This window comes from Anomalospiza imberbis, chromosome 8 (genome assembly GCF_031753505.1).
Source record: "Anomalospiza imberbis isolate Cuckoo-Finch-1a 21T00152 chromosome 8, ASM3175350v1, whole genome shotgun sequence".
In the NCBI taxonomy this organism is placed as follows: Eukaryota; Metazoa; Chordata; class Aves; order Passeriformes; family Viduidae; genus Anomalospiza; species Anomalospiza imberbis.
In genome coordinates, this window is record NC_089688.1 from 892,819 (window position 1) to 915,027 (window position 22,209).

Here is a 22,209-nt window from a genome sequence, read left to right on the forward strand (position 1 = left end):
ACAGCAGATCCCCAAATACCTTGGGCTTTTTTTGCAAGTCAGATTTCAGGTGTCTGATTTGCATGGAACCACAATTTCAGTTAACTTCACTTTATTTTGCAGTACTGAAATTCAAGTAAGAAGAATAAACATTCCTGCTTCTGCCTTTTTGAATAGTGTCTGTAAGTGACCCAGGGAATATTTTTGATAGGATATTTGAAGGTATGGGGGTGGATTGCACAAATTCCCCCGTTTATTTCAAGAGCTAAAAGTGCATTTTTGACTCAATTTAAAAAAACACTGTTCCTCCAACTGTATTTTTTGTATTAGCTATACACTCATTATCCAGGATCTCACCTAGGATCCAGCAAATCATAACCCTGGGCAATTACTTAAATAATTTTAGCTACAGTTTGGATGTTTTAACTAAACAATTACTTTCTTGTAGCTACAGTTTGTATACATGGGGACAATTAGATTCTGCTCAGAAAGCTACAGAACACTTCACCCAAGTTTATCAAGCCTTGAGCAATGCATTCTCAAAATTCTGATTTCAAGATAAGCATATTCTTGAAATGGAAGGTGAAAATAATCCTCAAGAGTTACTGATACACAGAAGAGGAAAATAAAAAAAAAAAATCTGAATTCTGCTTATAATGGTTTTGAGTATAAAATAACATAGTGGATGTGCTCCATCCAGACCTGGAGCTCAGCTACCTGCAGTACACTATAAACGTATTTACCTTTGTGTTCCAAGTCTCTTCGTGGAGCAAAGCTTTTTAAAGATGTAAAACTTTTCTACATTTTCTTAGGCAGTGTAAATGCTCTATCAAAGCACACCAGTGGTACCAACTACATTGGGATAAAACTTCTTCCCACTGGGCCTAGCTGGGTTTGCTGCTCCAACTGGACAAGCCATTCAGCCTCCAACACACATCACACTCCCACAGCTATGGTACAGCTAAGGCTTTCCTTGCTGCAGGCTACAAACACCCCAATCTTCCCGAGCTGCTCCTCTCTCCTGCTGCTCCTGAGAGAGCAGCAGACCTCTCATCAGGGGTAGAAATGAGCCAAGACACAGACTCTCATTTAACGTGAAAAGGGTCCTGGTTTATTCTTCTTTACACCTTAGCCATCCTGACTGACTACAGCAAACTCCTGCTGTTGGCTTTTCTGACAGACTCTGACTGCTGGCTGATCCTGCTGGAATATGACTGCAAGCATTTCCTTGCTGCCTGACTGCAGGCTTTTACCTGGCTCCACTATGACTGCAGGCTCCAACAGCAGCCTCTAACTCCAGCAGACCCAGACTGGCCTCAGAGCAGATCTTCTGCAGCAGCAACTCTCTTCCTTGTTTTGTTCTTCTTCGTGTCTCTCTGGATTGTTCCTTCTCCCTCAGGCCTCCTCTACCTCCTCAAGGCCTTCTTCCTCTAGGATCCCTCTGACCAGCCAATCCACCCCTTTTTTATCACACTTCACCAAGTTCAACACTTGGCTTATTTGTTCTGTTGAACTGGGAACAGACAAATAAGCCAACGGCCCATGCCGACCAGATTCTTCCTCTAGCAGGATTATGGCCAGGATAACACTCAGGTGATGTTCTTCCTCTAGCAGGATTATGGCCAGGATAACACTCAGGTGATGTACTTCCTCTAGCAGGATTATGGCCAGGATAACACTCAGGTGATGTTCTTCCTCTAGCAGGATTATGGCCAGGATAACACTCAGGTGATGCTCTTCCTCTAGCAGGATTATGGCCAGGATAACACTCAGGTGATGCTCTTCCTCTAGCAGGATTATGGCCAGGATAACACTCAGGTGATGTTCTTCCTCTAGCAGGATTATGGCCAGGATAACACTCAGGTGATGCTCTTCCTGTAGCAGGATTATGGCCAGGATAACACTCAGGTGATGTTCTTCCTCTAGCAGGATTATGGCCAGGATAACACTCAGGTGATGCTCTTCCTCTAGCAGGATTATGGCCAGGATAACACTCAGGTGATGCTCTTCCTCTAGCAGGATTATGGCCAGGATAACACTCAGGTGATGTGTTTGTCTTCACTTACAGCAGGACCAGCAATAGGAAGAGCCTGCTTGCAGCATTAAGTAAGAACATTCAGTAGTTGTGGTTTAACCCCAGCCAGCAATTAAGAACCACACTTGAAGCATGCATGCAAGAAAGGAAAACAAGGAATTCCCATCTTCAGACACATATTCAGCCAACCCCAGGAAAACAGGGCTCCACCACTGGTTTTACACCCAAATTCATTTGTGCTTGTTCTGATGTTCTTCTTATAGCCATGTGGTCAGAACATTCTCTACTGTACATCCTCTTACTAATTGACCTCTGAGGTCAATTAGAGCAAACGCTCCTGCACAGGACAACAACCACCATCCTGTTAGCCAGGTCTCATTTCAGTTCCTGGGTATCAGAAGCTACATGGGATAACAGTTCAATATTCAAGGAAGTTACAGAAAGGGACAGAAAGGGACATTGAAATCCAGAGTAAGGTTATGGCATTCTAGCCAAACACATTGTCCATATCTTTTCCTGCTAGGATGCCAATACCAGCACACATGGGAAATAAAATGTGAAAACCAACACCACCAAAGACTTTTATAGAGCTCTTAACAAATCCAAAACTATCTACAAGTACACATCAAATTGCCTGTGTAGCCCACAAAATCCTAAGAATAGTCTTGAAAGAACTACAATCCCAAGATACACATAATGGCATGACCTTATCTGAAAGCTAAACTTTAATTCCCATCAATTCATCACCTAAAGATATACTGGGGGAGAATTAGCTTGGTAAAAAACACCTGAAATTACTCTATTTGCAATAGTAGCAAAAGCTTTATGACATAAACCAAAGCTTTTCTAACTCAGAATAGCAAATTACGACTTTGCCTCCTTGTCAACAACAATGCACAATCATCTAAGAGATGCAGGAAGGAAACCAGCTGCTGCACTTGCTACTTTTACTATTACTTTCAAAGCTGCTGTGACTTTTCCTAATTACTTTTAATTAGTAATTTAGTAAAGCAGGCAAAAAACTAGATATTTTTGCAACTATGAATGCAAAATGGAACACAGAAAATCCCCTTGCAGATCACGTTACCTCTCTTTGCCACATTTAATGACATTATAGCATTGTAGTTTGCACTCAGAAATCATGAAAACACAAGAAGGGTAGTCATCCATTGCCTTGAATTTGATTACACTGCTATAAAACCACTTAAAAGCTCTTTTTAGAATCCTGGAAGCTCAGAGATGTCACAGGGACATTCTTCTCTCTCTCTCAGGATTTTTCATAGAGGTGCACAGAGAGAAAGAAAGAGAAGGCAATTTCTATTTCTGCTCCTTGTTTTTCCTATGTGGAATGTGTTTGGAGAATTGTTTACCTGGGGTGATTGCTTGATTGGATTCTGGTGAGGATTGTTTGAGCCTGATGGCCAATCCAACCCACCTGTGGCTGGACTCTGGAGAACAGGGTCACGAGTTGTGAGTGAGTTAGATATGGTAGTTAGAAAAAGTAGGTTTGTAGTTTTAATATCTCCTTTAAATAGTATATCAATGTATTATAGCATACTTATAATAAAGAAATCATTCAGCCTTCTGAACTGGAGTTGGACATCAGCATTTCTTCCCACTGGGTTCGCCTACATTTTACAATACAGAGACATGAATCAACCAACATCTGTAAGATTTGTGCTCTCACTCCTCTCCAGGTCAGATACTCCACAGACTGATGGAATGGTAGCAGCTGGGAGGGACAGCTGGGGGTCAGTCTGGCCCAGGCAGGACCACAGCCACATGATTCCTTTAATATCCTCCCTCAGAGCTGTGCCAGAATTTCCCCAAATCACTGAAGTCTGACCGTGCACAAAGGGCAAGGGAATCGTGTGCAGGGAATAAAAAGAAATTGCTGTGCCTTTGCTTTCAAGCTCATGCAGAGGCAGTAGGAATCTCCAGAAAATTTGTTCCACAGCTGCAGCTCCTGGGACACAGAGGCACACACAAGAACGTGGACCATGCAGCCCATCCTGTCATCAGTGCAGCTACACCAGACACGTGTGTACCTCATCCACCTCGCTAAGCGCTTGCCAGACTAAGTGCTTCCATCTGTTCCTCATCTACATCCCCAGGTGACTGCAGGGTGCTGAGCATCCACAAGAATCCCTATCACACTGCCAGTATTCCAGCTGGGAAACATCTCCAGGTTAGAGACAAAGCTGGTAACAGAGATGCAAAATGTCCCAGAAAAAAGCCATGTCAGATGAATTCATGGATCAGTGATTTTAGTTCCCTGCTTCAACAAGAGCAATGAATTCCCTTGTCAGCCTGTGCTATTCACACCTCTCTTGGCTCTTTATTGCTGCCCATCCCTCTCTTCCAAAAACTATGTAAGACTCTATCTCTTAACAGTGGTATTATTTTGCTGTCTTGTACTACTCTAAGCTTTCCTACCCTCTTCCCCAGACTCAGTAGGTTTTTTACTACAAGAAGTCTCTAATAATGATATTTTATTGCCATTCTTTCCCTTCCTGGCATTTTGCTGTAGGACTGTCACCAACGAAATGTACCATCTCTAAATTATAAATCCAGAAAAGAAGGATGAATTTGAGGAGATAAAAAAAAAATACCTTTCTAGGAAAAACACTTTCAAGTTTTAAAGGCAGAGGGAAAAACAAATTGTTTATAAAACATTCATAGCACTTTGGTGCAATATGAATCTATAGCAAATGCCCTCCAGCAACTTTAAAATCTCAATCAGTTTCATGTGTTATGTACACTGATTACAGGTGAGGCACGAAGAGGATAAAACAGGACAGCCTCTGTATTGCTACAGAAGCTGAGGCTCCTCAGGGTTTGTATTTTTGTTTAATATTACAAAGTGAGAGTTTGTTGAGTATTCTATTCTAACACAACAGATGCTGGAAGATGAAAGTTAAGACTGAAAACAACCTCAAGGCATTTTGTAGTTAATTATCTTTCTCCAAGTACTATCATAAGTGAGCCAAGCAGTCACAGCCAGCATGAGACTTTTGGGGGAACCTAAGAGTAACAGTGGGGGGAGGTTCCCCCCCTTCAAACAGTTCATTAGAGAAGTTCAAGCCAAAGTAAACATCTAAGTCTATTTGTACAGAAGCATAAAGTACTGTGCCTTCCAACACATTTTGGTGTTCCACAGCTTTAGGATTCATAGTATCCCAATAAGCTCATGACAAGGTTTTGAAAATGACAAACCTCGATTTCCATAAACTGAGCAAGATAACGTCCTGTAAAAACTGGTGTCAGTACATTATGCTAGGGGATATAAAAAAGATCTTTTCCTTGTACCACTTTCAGTCTTTGTCACATAGCCAGGCACCTGGTTTTGTACACGGCCCTTTAGTGCAGACTGCCCTTCACATGAACACTGCACTGCTCCGATGGTACAGAGCACCATCCATCCAAACAGGGTCACACATCACCGCTGCCACTGAGGACTAGACTAACAACTTCTTCCACACAATGGCTCCTGGGAGCCAGCAGCAACAGCTCTCCACCAATCCTGGACATTGCCTTCTGTCACCAAAGCAGTGCCACTGCCAGCTCAAGCTGGCATCAGTCAATGAGTCTGCAGTGCCACCAAAAGCAGCAGCAGCTCCTCTAGACTGCCCTCACTCCCTTCCCTTGAGTTCAGGCATCCGCACAGCAAACTACACTGGGCAGCTGACCTGAAGGAAACTTGACCTTCTGCTTGCTGGGTGGATTCACAGCAGTTTCCTGACCCAGACTGCTGAGTAGCTATGGCACTGCTACTCATGAGGGAAGGGGCAGAAATGAGGGCTCGGGAGCAGGGAGAGAGGGAAGTCTCCTGCAGCACTGATGCCGTAAACCAGACCAAGTGGTTGTGGAACGAGAATGCATGAGAAAGAACTAAACATAGGAATGCTCAAGAAGTCTACCATAAATACCAAGGTTAATGATGAAATCCTCATTGCCTGTGAACTTTGCAACATGGTGAAAACCTACATGAAAACCATCATTTCACCAGAGTAACTTTCCTTTCAGAAATAGTATCACTAAGGCACAATACATACTTTTAATTAAATTCTCCACTGAAAGGCTGGAGATAATACCTAAGAAGTCCGATACTGTTGGATACTAACATCTGTTGTCTGTCTTTTAAAGCAGATGGTAGAGAACTCTCTGATTTACCATGTTCTCCCCCATTACTTCTGCCTGTATCTGAAGGAAATTGTATTAATACAGATAAAAGGAGATGCCACAAAGATGATTCAAGCAAGAAGAGGAAACTGTGGTTATTAAAGTGATGTTGGTGAAAATTCTTTATGAGTGTAAGAAAAAAATCTTCTGTGTTCCTCACTATTTAATGTGCCAGAGCAAATAACAAAATGGATGATTGATTTTTCTCTCATGAAAGAGTAAACATACAGGAAATATGAACTGCTAGTTTCAAAAATCCACAGCATTATAAAATACATACTTAAACTCCAATACCTGAAAAATTAACCACATCAGAAGATCCTGCCCACTGATTAGCTATCAAGTCTCATTTTTGTGAGCAAGAATTTTCATGTTTGCTATTACCTACTTCCTAGAGAATTACACAGAAGGAAATAAAATCCATTTGTCTGTATCAACAAAAAAAGGCTAGGCAATTTAAGTGTAATTCCATGGAAATAATTTTTTAGCTCTTCTCAAAGGAAGAGCTAAATTCCTCCATCCATTTTCGTAACAGAAAAACACAATGTTTGATTTTGAGAAAAAAATTATAGGACATTCACATGAAAGCTGGATCAAAACTTATGAAGCATAACAAAGTCACAATCATTTTCTAAGAAAGCAAGCAGAAAGCATACAAGCCCTGCTTGGGAAGTAGAGCTTCTCAAGTTGGATTTTGCGTGTGGGGCGCAGAGCTGTCACTGTTGGGCTGCTGAAGGCTTCCATGACACTTTGCACCAAACTGCAGGGCATCGCTGTACCCGGAAGAGCAGAGAATGCAAGTGGCTGCTGGACTGAAACGGAGATGCTTTGCCTGGATCCCTTCTGCAGACACACACGCTCTCCAAAAAAAACCCTCAACCTTTCAGCTCTTGGTTCTGTGGTATTTCTGAATTTACTGATAAATGCAGACCTTTTCACATGATCCTGAAAGACACATGACACGCTTAATACTCTCTGCTAGCAAGATAGGAAAGAAAGCATCACAGCAACAGTGCTGACGTTATTCAAATTCAAAGAAAGGAAGGCTGCAGGGACTGATTTCTTGCAAGGCTTGGTGGTTTTTGCCCTTCTCCTCACTGCAGGTACACGTGTCAATAGAGAAACAGCTCTATAAGACCAAAATATAGCAGCCAGTTCCAGACTGTCGTGTTGGCATTGAAGAAACAGATGAATTATGCTGGACAAGCCAAATACAAAGTGTTCAAGAGAGCTGTCAGATCAGTATTTCAATGGTCTGTAAACATGATGTGTATAAATATATTCCCACTGATCAGCTCAGCATCTTCCTTACTCCAATACTTCTCTCCATGTTACCTAACTGCCACAGTGATTAATTTACCACCACAGCCAAAAAATAACTTTCTATATTTACTGGTGTGGAATTCTTTGAAGCCCTCAGGGAAATCCCCAGGAGGAGAGGGCTATATACCAGACAGTCTCCACCTCGGCTGAAAGAGAAGATTTCCCCATGGAGCCTCGCAACACTGATCCACCCCAGTTCTCGTTCCCAATATGTTCCTAATTCTTGTGGTTTCTCCTTTCCCTGTTTCCTCACTGGTTGTGGTACCCCTGGTGGCTGGCCCCATCTTCCCTGTAGGGCAATGCCCTTGCTCCAGCTCCGTGCCCGCAGACCACTGGCCCATGACCCCATACTTCACTTTGTGCAGAGCACATGGCCACGGCTCTCGTCTGGTTTCCCTTCGGGGTGCTGAAATAAGCCTGGCTGGAACTGACCATACAGAGGCCCTTCTGCCTCTCCTTGCTGAGCTGGCCATGGTGAGTGTGGTGTGTGGCCTTGCCTGAACGCTCACCCCAGCAGCTTTTCCACAGGAGGTGCTTACTGGGGATTAGGCAGCAGCCACCAACATCCAAACCCCTCGCTGCTACATACTGGTTTATCACACACTGGTTTATCACATACCAGGCAGTATCAAAAGCTACTAGCAGCATATTAAGTTCTAAGCAGCAAGAAAAGATGGCATTCAAAATCACAGCTGAATCCTTCACAACTGTGCCAAGTGTTACGCGCTTTTCATTAGTTACACAGAATTGCTTCTCACCTCAGTTTATAACCAGATGGTTTCTATCTATCTCTCAATACTTCAGAGAAAAACAGAGCTCACCAAAATACTAAGATCCAAGGTTCTGCTTATATCAGTGCTTACACCTCTTCTTTAAAATATCTGGTAAAATTTTCCATGGGATCAAATGACTTTCAAAAGTTTTTTATCACCATCTGAAGATTAAGCTAAACCATGAACATTTGTGTGGTTTTCTTGCATTTTCCTTCCTTACATGATGTTCCAGTAATTATCCTGTACCACTCTGGTAACTAGCAGCAAGCTCCAATGAGAGCTCCCTTTCAAAGGAAGTGAGCCTAAAATTCACTATTTCAGATACAGTTCTTCTAAAATATCCCAAACCCCCTGCTCCTTACAACTCTCCAAGGATCTTTATGCTAACAAAAAGTGTCTAGGTGAGCCCTCTGACACACTGAAGATCATCTTAGCTGTTTTCCTTAAGACCACCCACCCCGACCTCCATTTTGATACAACTATTCCAGCTTTATGCTCAAGGACATTCTTCTCAAAAGCAGCAGCTCAGGATTTGAAAGCTGATTAGACCATAAAAATATAAAAAACTATGAAGAATTTAGATAGAGAAACCAGATTCTCATCTGCTAATCTCTGGTTTCCCACAGGATAGCTCTCCTTCTCTACATTAATAGGTTTACCATCTATCAGGTATTTCAGAGGACAGTTAGAGCAACCACAGTCTTCCCCAAACACACCACTGAACTGAAGCACAAGAGTAACAAACCCAAAATGGGTATTGGCAGAACAGTTCTACAGTTTTACAGCCTTGTTTTTGAAAATGAAAGCTTGTTTGCTTCTGGTGGTTCTTTCCCTTCCCTTTCTTTCCCATGCACTCAGCTGAAGTCAAGACTTTGCTGGCACAGCAGGACAGTAACATGGTGACAATGCAAGTGACACTGGAGATCTTACCTGGAAACACCCAATTCCCCCAATGAACAGTGAGTTACATGAACAGAAACAATTTATCAAATCATATGCAACCAGCTGTTAACTTTTTCTATTATTACTGATTTAACACTAAATTAATTTCTCATGAAGCACTCATAGCATTCCAGGATCATTATGTGTCTTGCACTGGCTCCAATATAAATGCCCAGCTTATTTCATTTGTTGAACAAAATATTTACTAATAATTTCACTTGACAAAACAGAAAAAAGAAGGTTCAAAATCAACCCTCTAAATTTCACCTACAATAGATGAGATGTATGATGTATGATTAATGCAACAAAAGCCAAAAGGCTTTCCTGAAGTGTTTGCCAATTCTGTAGCTGCCTTTTCCTCTGTGCTCCATGGGAAGTTTTGCTGTCAAATCTGCAAAACTCCAAGGTGTTTTCTGTAAGTGCTGGGGTTTTTTTGGTTGGTACTTTTTGGGGCATTCAGGGTGGGGAGGCTCTTTTATTTCTTCTATATAAGATTTCAATCCATACCATGCCTTCCTTCAAGAAATATTTTGTAAAGCACATAAAATACCTTTCTTTTCACTCTGAAGATTTAAGAGCATCGGGGAGTTCTGCATGTGAATTTCCCCATTCTGACATGCTTCACAGGGAACTTAAGAGATAATTATTTTCCCTATGAAATGTTTTTAAATGATATGGCATGATCTGGTGTACTGAAAAAATGCAGGAGCCTTAATCTGCTATTTCTTACTTAGGTAAAATGTAAATTGCTTTCATAGGGCATGGTCCTTATCTAAGAAAGCAGCAAATCCTGCACAATGAAGACACCATTAGCAGTAATATAATCTGTGTATTCCACGTTCTCTCTTTAGTCAGAGCTATAATCATCAACTAATTCATCCCAGTTTACCTTGAGGTGAAACAAAAAGAAAAGAAATAAACCCAAGAAACTTTCATTTTAGTATAGGAAATTAAAAGCCTAGACATTTAAATGGCTGTGAAGAAAAAATCGATATTTTAGTCAAAATTAGATTTTATCCTGGTATCAGATATGGTGGTTTCAATTTCAATTAAAAAGCTGTATCAGGATGCATAATAATCCATTATAAAAGTACACCTGACCCCTAGAGAAACAAAGAAGCTGGAAGAAGCCTTCCTTACAAATCCAGGAACACATTAAATCACATAAGAATGTGATCTGAAACACAGAACTCTTCAAGAATTAAAACAGCCATTGAAACTGAATTATTCAAGAGAAAACATTGATTTGTGACATTTTCAGAACATCACACTTCCTTGACAGATATTTTTCATTTCTCCAAGACTTGCATTTATTCAGCAGGCATAAAATGGACTTCTCAAGCTTGCTATTGAACATATTAATATTTGCTCTTCAACTTTTATTTCAACTACATTACCACAAAAGGGTAAGAATACTTATGCCACTGTGTAAATCACAGTGTTCTTCAAAGAACTAATGATCTTGAAATTATGCAGCCTCAAGGCTGCAACACAGATCAGAGTCACAGGAATCAGTAAAATCTTTGCTCTAAAAGATTTAAGCTGAAGTTTATCTCTGTAACTCTGAACATGACAAAGTGAACACATTTTTGGCACTTAATATCTTAGAAAAAGTGTGTCTGTAGCTGTGCTTTTTTTCCATTCATTTCCTTAAGATGAAAGGTCAAGTTTTTAAATTGGTGATAATCAGAAGAATTCATACCTTACTGTTCACTTACACAAAAACCAAATCAAGTGGTGAGTTTCAAGTTAAAGGTCAAAATAGGTACTGTTTTAGAGTAAATTATCCCAAATGTTTCACATTACAACTGCTCATTCAATCAGGTGTCTCAGAAACAGAGCAGCATACTTTTGCAATTGCAGTTTTTAAGAACTCCCAACCAATACAGACTATTAATCATTTCTATGTTAACCACAGAGGAAATGAACAGATTACCTAAGTACTTGCGTTTATCATTTGGTCTCCATTTGCTACGCTGAGCTGAGTAAATGGAATGTGAAATCAGACTAAAGGAACACGAGGAAACATCTGCATTGTGTGACAACGCCCTAGTGTAGGGTGAGTGCACTGCACTGGGAATGAAGTGAACAAGTCCTACCTGTGGGCACAAAGTCTCGATGTGATTCGCTGCCATTTGGACAATTTTCGTTCCATCTTCATTTGTTGACAACGAGCAAGCAAGATTGGCAACCTTAAAAAAAATAAATAGACAAACTTAAATTAGCGATCAGCCTTATAAGCAAGTATTCCTGCTCAGACTTCAAACCTGCCAAAAAACATCTCTGCTACAAAGCCTTCATTTGAGAGGAGAAATATTTTGTCAAAGAATGTTTTTGAACAGGGAAACACTGCAGGAGGGAAAAAGAGCTGTGGAAAGAGGTGACAGTGATGAGAAATCTTACCACTTCACCCCAATTTAGGCTCAGCAGGTAACAGCTGCAGAGTGGTGTTTAGAAAATAGGAGGAAATTTCAAAGTAAGAGCCTAAGGTTTCAGCAGATTGCCTGTGATCTTGCCCCTTAATTTTTCAGAGCCCTTCAAACCATAACCAGCTTTTACGCTGTTCTTTTAAACTTACTTTTAAGACCTTAAAGCTCCAATAACATTTATCTTGACTTGTAATTAAACACAAAGTAATTTCTGACCTGAGCTATCAAAAATGATTCTTTTAGTTAGTGGTATGGTTTTCAACTGAAATGCTCATAGTCATACAGCATATACAGTGCAACCAACAGTGACAACGTACATGGAAACTTGAAATCTGAAACTTGAAAGAAGAAATCTATCTTCTATTATAACATACACCATAGAGATACAGCTTCCTGTAAAGTAAAAATCTCTTCCACAATGCTCCACAAGTTTAAATGGATGATGGAAAAAGTATCTCACTGCAAATGAGTATCAACAGGCTGAAAGAGACAGGTTTGACAAAGGTACAAGAGAGGCTGGGGCACTGGGGTCCAGTAGATCTTTTTATCCTACTGTAGTAATATCGAGTCCTTCTGTAAACTACTCCACACCTGACACCATCACAGCCTTCCCTGAAGTAGCTGCACTGCCTACAACCACTGTAATGTTAATGCAGACCAAAAACTGCCTGAGCCAGACCTCTGCAGTGCTGCAAATACCAACACAGACAGCCATAGTTATTTTGGAGTCACCCAAAACTCATACAACACCTTCTACAGGTCAGCTGCCATGAAATAAAGCAAATGTTCCTTTGTCAACATTTTGGGACACCACTACTAGTTCAAGAAAAATCTATTACACCAAAGGCTTTTACTATTCTTACTTAATTGATAGAAGTAATTACAGGGCATTAGTCAGTACATAGACAAATAAATTACTTTTCCTATTGAACATTCAGAAGAGATTAAGAAACACTTTCTGAAGGGGGTGAGATTCAGAATGCAGGGCCCTCCATGTACACCTGTGCCTACACAAAAGTACTTCGTACAACTTTCCCTGGTATTCCAATACAATTCACTGCTTCCCTACCCATGTGATGTATTATCTTTTCCACATTAAAAAAATGGTTGAGACTGAAGAAATCTAGTTTTCAGCAATGCACTGACACTGTATTCTCTTTTATTTGAAGTAAACTGCCATAGGTTGGTTTTTTAATGCAGTATGTGAAAAAAGGGTTTGATTCTATGCTTTCCTTCCTGACTCTTCAGCCTAAACTACCCACAGATGACTTTATATCATCACAATACAACCCTAAAAGATGCTATTCCCTCCCCTCCAAAAAAAAAAAAAAAAAAAAAAAAGAAAAAAAAATTAGTTGTTTTAGTTGTTTTTCTTTGGAGTGCAGGTCAGAAGTTTTCACTACTGGTCCCAACAATTAAATCACACTGGCTTCAGTACTTTAATTCCTTTGCCCCAGTCACTGAGGTGCTTGTGTATCCCTAATTTAAATCTGTGTTCACTCACACTTCGTTCCTACACCACCTATGTAAAATGAAGCACACTACAGGACTCAGTGCAAATATTATTGATTTAAAGAACTGTTCTATGTCTAAAGCAGTAACTTTTCAAGGGTAAAATAAAAAGGCAATGCAAGCCATTCCACCAGAACAAAAACTCTCAGCAGCTTTTTTTTTTCTCTTTGCCATAAGGTTCCTCAGGTTTTTCAAATTCATTTGGCAGTTTCAAGGAAAACTTTACTTATATTTCTTGGAATCCAGTACAAATGTGTGCAATATGGAGCTCCTGTTTATCAGTGAGGAACTGCTCTAAGCAGTTTTGTCCCTGTCTTGATGAGCAAGGCAGATACAGACAGCTTCCAGCAACTTTTTATCCTGTTTCCTAGTTACACTGGCTCCAACATTTCAGTACAAATACAGTCCTTGATGTACACTGTGTCACAGTCACAGAATAATAAATTAGGATGAAAGAGGTTTCCAGAGATCATGTACTCCAATCCCCTGTCCAGAGTATGAGAATGAACTTGAAACCAACTGGTGCCAATGGCTCAGTGTAACAGATCAGCATCTGGGGACAAATTCTGGGAGTGTTACCAGAGCATGTGGGAGATTAGCAGGGTAAAAAAGTGTGACTGTTCTCTGACAAAGCATGCTTAGGCTGGGAAGGAGCTCTTAACACACAAGTATTCCTTTTTATTTGAAGTCAACAGGAAAAAGGGTTTTTTAATATAAGGAGGAACAACTTTGTGATAGTATGCTTCCCCTCCTGATCCTTCAGCTCTAAGCATTCCTTGCTCATGGCCCAATTCAGAATAGTATTCTCAAAGCACAAGCAGCAAACCAAGGGTATAAGTACTAGGAATTTATGTTAGGCCATTTTACAACAGCAAATAGAGATTTGTAATATTCACATAAGGTGTCTTAAAAATATCTATTAAGTTAAACAAAGTAGCATTGGCTACTTTGGAACAAACACATGTTGTATTTTGGACGCGTATTTGGAGTTCATACTACAGTGCACTGCCAGCAGCAAATTTAGACCTTTGCCTTTCATTTTGATCACTGTTAGTAAGGCTTCTGTTTCCATGAGAAAATGGGTAGAATTTTCTTCTGGCATTGAAGCAGCACTTGTCCACATGTACCTTATGCAGAAGTAAAAGGGCTTTCAGTCAGTCTCAGCAGTAGGTGATGATGAAACATAAACTTTAAGGGATTTAGAGATTTTAGAGGAGCTAAAATTTTAGTTAGAGATAAGCCTTACTAGAGTTAATTAAAATAAATGAGTAGGCCTCGATGAAGTTAAGAGTTAGTAGTTAACTAGTAATTGATTGCTTGTCAACACAATCTTTAGTTAGCTGGGTTTATAATGAAGAATATAGAAACTGACAAATAGCTTTTAGGAACATAAGATAGTTGTGGGCCTCCTCTGTTCTGAAACAAATTGAAGACAGGGAATGGGAGTTCTATCAAGGTTCATTTGTCATATTTGCATTGAAAAGGTAGAAAGGTCAGAATGAGGAAGATTTCATTTACTTCCTCAATTTTGGGACCCCTCCCCATGAAAGGGACCACTGACCCATTTCAAGGAACAACGCATGCTTAATAGCTTTTGAAATGATTAGCATACGAAGCGAGGATGGAAGGTAATAAAATGATGAATATGAATTTGTATTTTGGGTATTCAATACTTGTATGGATAAAAAGACTCTGTAATCACCTGAGGGGCGCGGTGTGTATTTGGGAGCTATCCTGCACGCCGCCCAGCGTTGTAATAAACACACACTTTCTAACTTTAAACTGTTAGAGAGCTTTTGTCCGTCACAGTTGGATATCAGTACTAGATCAATATCCATATTTCTTTAATAAATCAATGAGGCTCAAAGTTGTTCCACCCAAAGACAGTTCAGATCCCTGAAAGTCATTAACATGGTCCCCGCCATCAGCACACTCACCACTGGTACTTCCCTCACCAGCTCCTGAAGAGATCTTCTGAACACAAATCCAAAATACAGTAATTCAAATAAATCACATGGAAGGAGGCAAACACCTGTGTGTAATTTTTCCAAGCAGGAGGAAGGGCATGTGTGAACCTGAAGTCTGTTTTGAGGCTATAATGTTGTTAATAAGGAGGACAAGCTGTTTCAGCAATAGTAAATGTCTATAGTCCATAAGGAAAAATCAAGCCCTAGCTCGGATAAGACCTTACTGTCATGTATCACACATCTCAAAAGGTTTTTGCAGTCTGAGAAATCTTCATTACACCACGGTCTCTCCCCTAAGCAGTATAAACTACACAAATACATCACATTTCTTCTGTATTCTCTGGAAGAAAATAGCTTCCCCTAGGGGACTTCAAACACAAGTACACTGCAACTTCAAAAACAAAACTGCAAAATGAAAATCCAAGATTGCTCTCAGTCAGAAAATAATTGTCCTTCTGAAGAGCAAAGTTTGTCAGGACAAATAAAAGGCTCTCTTGTAGGCTGGTCTGATTGAAATCAGAACTCTGCCAAAAAATAATCATGATCATTTTCTCCAAACATTTTTAAGACACTAAGAAAGCAGTTACACAGCTTTTCCTTGAAAACAAAACAAACTGAGAACAAACCATCCTTGATGAGGTTTAGCAACATCAATTAATACACTAATTAAGGTGCAGTGGGAAAATAAGACTTTGAACTGAGCAGCACTAGCAGCAGATAAAATATTTCATTAGCCAGATGGATTTTTAGATTCTGAAGGCACTGATGAGTTCATTTTTTCATGCCCATTGCCTGTACACAGAAGATATGCCAGTGCACATTTCATTTATTCCTGCAGTTATTGAACAACTTCTTACAGGCACTTTAACTGGTGCTTTTACTATTGGGTGAGGGTTTACCTTTCTGTATTTGGGAGGAAGCTCCTTTCTCTAGAATATGGTGACCCAACAACTTTTCAGGCTAGAAATTGCTGAAGAGCAAGATTTGTATATTGCACATACACTTGGTTAAAAAATAGTAACAAATCTAAATAAAAAAAAATTCAACAAACCTGAATAAAAAAATAATTCAGCAAATCATATTGCTCTCCTCAGTTTATAAATTACATGGGACTTGTGTATCTAGGAGAGAGCACAACTGGAAATGCCTGTCCAGATTTTTTCAGTTCCTACTCTTTACCAAATGACTGAAAGGCAAAGATGCACTTAAAGGCCATGAGAGATACATTACCCATGAACAAGTTCACTCTGTTGTCCAAACTTCTTTGGGGTGGAAGGCTTTTTCTCCTGCCTATGCTCACACAAGTGCATTCACACTGTGGATCCCCTAATGTTCTCTCCCCAAGCAGAGGATGAAGGCTTTAAGTGAAGATGAAGGCTCAAGCTTCATTCAACCTCAGATTTCCCAGTGCATTCCACTGGGAATGAACACAAAACAGAAGACACATTTAGGCAAAATATCTGGGAGAGCCACTAATTACTTCCAGTGGATATCCAGAAAGGTGTGGTACTTCTTAAGAGCCAACTCCCTGAAGCCATCTATTACTGAAAGTAACAGAGATATCTAACATCCTTTCTGTAGACAAAAGGAACATGTCCCCAATCCCTTAAGAGCCTCGGGGCAAGTGGAAGCTCATGCAAAGACTGTCTCTTCCCTGTGAGGAGTCTTATATAGGTTCTGCTGGAAAGGGAGAGAAAACCTTTGGAGAGACCTTCCAGCCATGACTTAAAGATGCAATACAGTGGTTCAGGAATGAATCCCGGTTCAGACTTAACTCCAGGTTGAGAACAAAATGCAAAGTCAAATGCAAAAGTGAGATTTTTTAAGTAGTAGAGGAGTAAATAATCACTGCACTGCCTCACCACCTGTTTCATTCACAGCTGGGAGCAACTTTGCTGATATGTTGTCCACACTGCACAGCAAGACTTAAATGTACCCCAAGGATTTTTTTTCAGTCAAATTCACTCCATTAACTCCCAAAAATAAGTATTTGCTCAGGAACAGATTGTCTGCTAACTAGCTAAATTCTTCTTCTATAAATTGTACAAAATGAAGCAGCATGCTCTCTAGATGTGATCCCTTTTGCTCCAGTAGCAGCTCTGTTTCTTCTCATTATTTTCCCCAAAGTCCCAATGCACTTTTACTCTAAATCACTATGGATAACTAAGTCGTTAATTCCATGAAAGCTTCTGTTTCCTCTTCTTGGTGAAGATTTCCTGTTCTTCGAATTAAATACCTTCTGTCAAGAAACTGTTTCACTGAGAAAGGATCTTCCAAAGCTCTGCCTAGCCTAAAGTTACCCAGGTCCTTAACTACACTGCAGGGTAAGCCCAAAGTCTGTACTTTCAGATTTTTTTAGCCTAGTGTGATGAATCCTCTGATACAACCCAATCCCTCCCACTGATAACCCGACAGAAATTCTTAGTACCATACTGGGAAAGAGTTACCAAAATAAAAACCACACAAAACCAGGCAAAAGTACTTCTTATACACACCTCTAAGGAACACTAAGCAGATAGAGTGTCACTTCAACATATATATGAATTCTCCCTGGCACTGGCAGGGAGTTAAAAAGGCCTAAGGAGGGCAATGCACAAATGGACACAAAAACAGCCCAGTAATCAATCCACTGAGGTAGAGGTTAATCCTGAATAATCACAATTCAGATGATATTTCATTTATAGGAGAGCAACTGAACACTGAGCTGAATAACAACATTTGAATTCCAGCATTACAGCAATCAATACAGCTTTCAATATAAATTATATACTCTGTGTAAACTGATTATAACTGTTAGCCTGCTCTTTCCAAACCATAAATGAAAAAATGTACTCATGTATTTTCTGCTTCTAATTTTGTGGTATACAGAAATATCTTCTACAGGTTTTTTATGTGTTCTCAGTTTCTGCCACTAGCTTTATTCATGAAGCCTTAAGAACTCTTTTGAGGAAAATGACTGTTCATACCACAAAGAGCCATGAAAAAACTACAAAGGTCAACATTAAATAATGACTCCATACTTTTTCAAGGAAAAGGCTACACTGATGTATGTATGTCTTCCAGTCGTTGCTGCATTTTTATATGCATTTATGATTACTATGTGCATTTTTATGGGCTTAATAAAATTTATACAGAATACAGTATTTGTTTATAGTGAAAAAACACATTCCTGCAGACTAAAAACTTACCTCTAGTGGGCAATAAAATAATATCACAATGCTGCTTGTTTTCCAATCCATTTTCTACCATAAAACTTAATTTCTTTCCAGATCAAGTCAAATAGTTATACTCAGGTCAAAAGTTACACTCTTATTAGCTTTTACTTCTGTGGAGAAAAAACTTACAAACTCTACTGAAACATGCATTTAACATGTATTATGCTGCTTTCCCTGCCTCCTTTAGCTTTTCAGCTTCCACTCTTTCAGGAAGACTCTTGAATCTGCTAATTAAACTACAGTAGGCAACTACACACCTGCAAGTTTCCTCACTCTCCTTTTTGTTTCTTTCACATTGTTCTTAATTTTACCTGTCTCCATCTCCTTCCATTTTCTGCAGAGCTGAAGTAGGCAGTACTGCATTACTGCCTAACCCACTGCTAATTTGACAAAATTAGCTCAATTTGCTACCCCTGAGGCTTATCACTGCCCCTCCAGGTGTTACCAACCACCTGGTTAAGATGGTTCAATCTCCTCAGAGAATTATGTAACTTGAACTGTTTCCTACCAAGCACGTCCAATATTCTGCCTGTGTGATTAATAAAGCATCTATAAATACCCATTGACTGGATTGTTGATTTTGTTGCAGGTTTTTTTTTTTTCCTAACTACATAACTGCAACTGGTTTGTTTCAAGTTCCATGTGCTCAGACAAGTCTTATCTCATACAAGTTCATCTAGGAGATTGCCTTGATGAATTCGGCCCAATTCATCGAGGCAAACCAAAATGAAAACAGGTAATACACACACTTTGAGACAAACACAGCACACGTGCAAGGGAGAATTCTGCCCAGTAAAACTCCAGAAACCATTTCCTTTTCAATAAAGGTGTCAGGCCTGATGCAGAGCCCCACTAAGCTCTCTCCCACTGCTTTAGGTCACAGTTACATTTGAAGAATTCACGTAAGGCTTCCCTCTCTAGACTCTGAGCTCTAGGCACATCCAAGAACAAATACTGTATTTGCATTATATTCATGCTCTGGCAAGCTAGCCAAAGACTCCAGTAAAGCAGAAACTGCCTGTAGTTGTGACCTGTGTCTCACTAATGGTGAGACACAAAAAAAAGCCTCTCCAAAAAATGTCCCATCTGCACTAGCACCAGACTTAATCCACTGCAGTAACTGTGAAGTGGCCTCTGAGCCCTAAGACAGCTCCTTCCACAGGCTGAACGTAACAGCAAGTGAAAGCTCTAAAGCTGAACTGCTTGATGTTACTCCCCCTCAGCACCATTTACTGGAGTGTTAGTAGCAGGAGGCTTTCCAGAAGCATGCTGTATATTAAGCCAGAAGAAAGCAAAAGGATAGAGTGGCTACTCCAATTCTGTAAACACGTAACCTTCTCCTTTTCCTTATCTCACCCTCAAAACATGGTAAATCAGACAGCAGTTACCCATGCAGCAAGAGGACACCAGTCATGCACAATTAGCCAATTCCTTAAAACAACCAGGAGAAGGAGTAATCACAAGTCCCTGCCAGAATACACAGCTCTTGAAGGAACGAGGTACACACAAGTGCTGATAAACAAGTTATTTAACTGCCCCTGTCTGGCAGTAGCAAGAGTTGATCAACATCTATCACCAGTGGAACTCACTAAGGATCAAGATGGATCAAACAGTTCTCAAAACTGCATGAAACGCTCCATTCCCTGCACTTCAGTAGTAAAGAAGAAAATACAATACATACAATAAACTGTCAACAGAATACTCAAAATTTCAGGTCTTTTTTGTCTATAAAGAACAGGAAAGATTAAAATGTATGCATTAATACATCCTTATATGTTTTCTTATTCCTCGTTAGTCAAATATTCCACCAAAAAAGGGAAAATAAAAGTAAAGTCATCCATCTTTCAATCCTCTGCCAGTGGCAATATCTGTAACCCAGCACTCTGAAAGCCTTCCCAGAGCAAGTACAAGTCCATCTTTCAGTTTAAAAGAAGAAATTTACTTAAGAAAGCAAGTCAGAGCCTAAGGCCTATGTAGTGTAGAACCACCAAGCCCTCCCACTTCACACAAGAACAAATCATGTGTGTTTAAAGAATTATTTTAAAGTAGTGGCTTTTTAGAAAGAAAACCAATCCCACTTCCAAAGCTTATTATTAAAGAAGTTAATTCTCTCTTGTAGTACTCCTGGAATCTCTTTCCAACCTGTGAAAAACACGTTCACTCTCCTGTGAAAATTTTAAAAGTTTAAAAAATGGCAATGGGAGACAAGGACCATGGAGCAAAGGTTATTAGGTCAGGTGCATCGTGGCACTCAGCCAAGACCACCCTGTTACCTTCAGGGATCCCCCTTAAATACCTCTGCCCTTACATCAGCCTGCTGCATATTCATAGCCCCTTATGCATATCCATAAACGAGTTTACATTTTCCAGGAGCTATTTCACATGGCCCCTCCTTGGGTCTGCCTTTTCAGAGCACGGGTGTTCCTTGGCTGGGGTTTGGCTCCTTCTCTTTATCCCTTCCAGTTCGGGCCTTGGTCCGCACTGCCTTCAGACGGTGAGTGCTGATGGTTGGCAGATCTGTACAGGTGTGCTCATCCTGTGTTCATTGGATGTTATCCCATCCCAGCAGGCATTTTAACACAAGCATAGCTACTTCACTACCATGTCTAAGCTTAATTAACAACAGAAATAAAAACTATATCTTTATAACAAAGTTACTTTAACATCACACATATAAAATCCATTTTAATATTTGCAAAAAACCAAAATTACAATATGTATCAATAACAAACCCAAGTGGCTCCCTCCAGTATTTGGAAAAGACCTTTAGTGTACTCTTGTCCTGCTTCCAAGTAACAGGACTTGAAAAAGTGATAAGCAGAGGATGACTGGAACAGTCCATCCCCAGACAGCTTTAGACTCAAGGACAATGTGCAAAAACTAAGCCCCAGCAGCGACCCAAACACCACCCCACACCGGGCTGTCTGTCCCTCACCACTGCTGAGCCCACCCCTTCACCTCGACGGATGCCATCTTATCTCCAAGAACTGAGACTGAACATTTTATAAGTCAAGAGAAAAACCTCCGAACATACTGTTTTCTGTTGTTGCCTCACAGATTGCTATTTTAGAACTTATGCTGCACAAAGTTAGTCTTTAAAGCAGCAAGGCCACCAAAGCTCCCCTGTTTCAAAAGAGAAAAACATCTCGAAGTAGACAATAAAGCAGAAAACTCATGGTGGGTGAGTTTGGTGGCTATGGGTGGTTTTAGATGCCCGTCCTGCCGGTGGTGCTTCCCCTCCGCGCCAGCAGCCAGCAGCCAGTAGGGCAGGACTCTGGCAGCCAAAAAGGTGGGATTCAATGGGCAAAACAGTGGAATTCCAGTGGTATAGCGGGATTCCACTGCCAGGTTACCTTCAGCACTCACGTTAAAAGCTCCATGTGGGGACGTGCACCAAAGGCATCCCGTGGCAGCACTCGCTGCCCTCTCCAAACCTTCCATAACTGGGCGAGGTGGGCAGGTGCAAATGGGGGCCCTATTGCACGCAGGTGTGAGGGTGTGGGTGTGAGGGTCCCGTTGCTCACAGCTCTGTGTGTGTGTGTCAGGGTCCCATTGCTCACAGCTGTGTTATGAATGAAGTTCTATATGTCTAATTTAATAAACAACAAAATTGAATTTAGCAGCAATTTTAATTGAACAGCAATTTTGTATAAATGAATACAATCAAGTCTATTAAATATAATCAAGCATATACAAAATTTGGCAGTGAGTAATTAAGTATGATTAAGGTTCGTATAAAGCATAAGCAAAACCAGCCGGGCTATGGGGAGGGCTTTTCACCCTGCCTCACGTCCGAAACAAAGGAATCCAAACTAAGCCTTACATACTGTATGCTAATACATATTCATCAAT

General features: G+C 40.3%; 1 protein-coding gene across 1 annotated transcript in view; it reads right to left on the reverse strand.

Moving 5' to 3' along the window:
• The window catches only part of CTNNA3 (catenin alpha 3), a 427,360-nt gene that overhangs the window by 131,656 nt on the left and 273,495 nt on the right, over positions 1-22,209 (reverse strand). Inside the window, exon 10 of the mRNA XM_068196847.1 lies at positions 11,334-11,426. Within this exon, the coding sequence (XP_068052948.1) occupies positions 11,334-11,426 (93 nt within the window). The remainder of the gene's footprint in view (positions 1-11,333; positions 11,427-22,209) is intronic.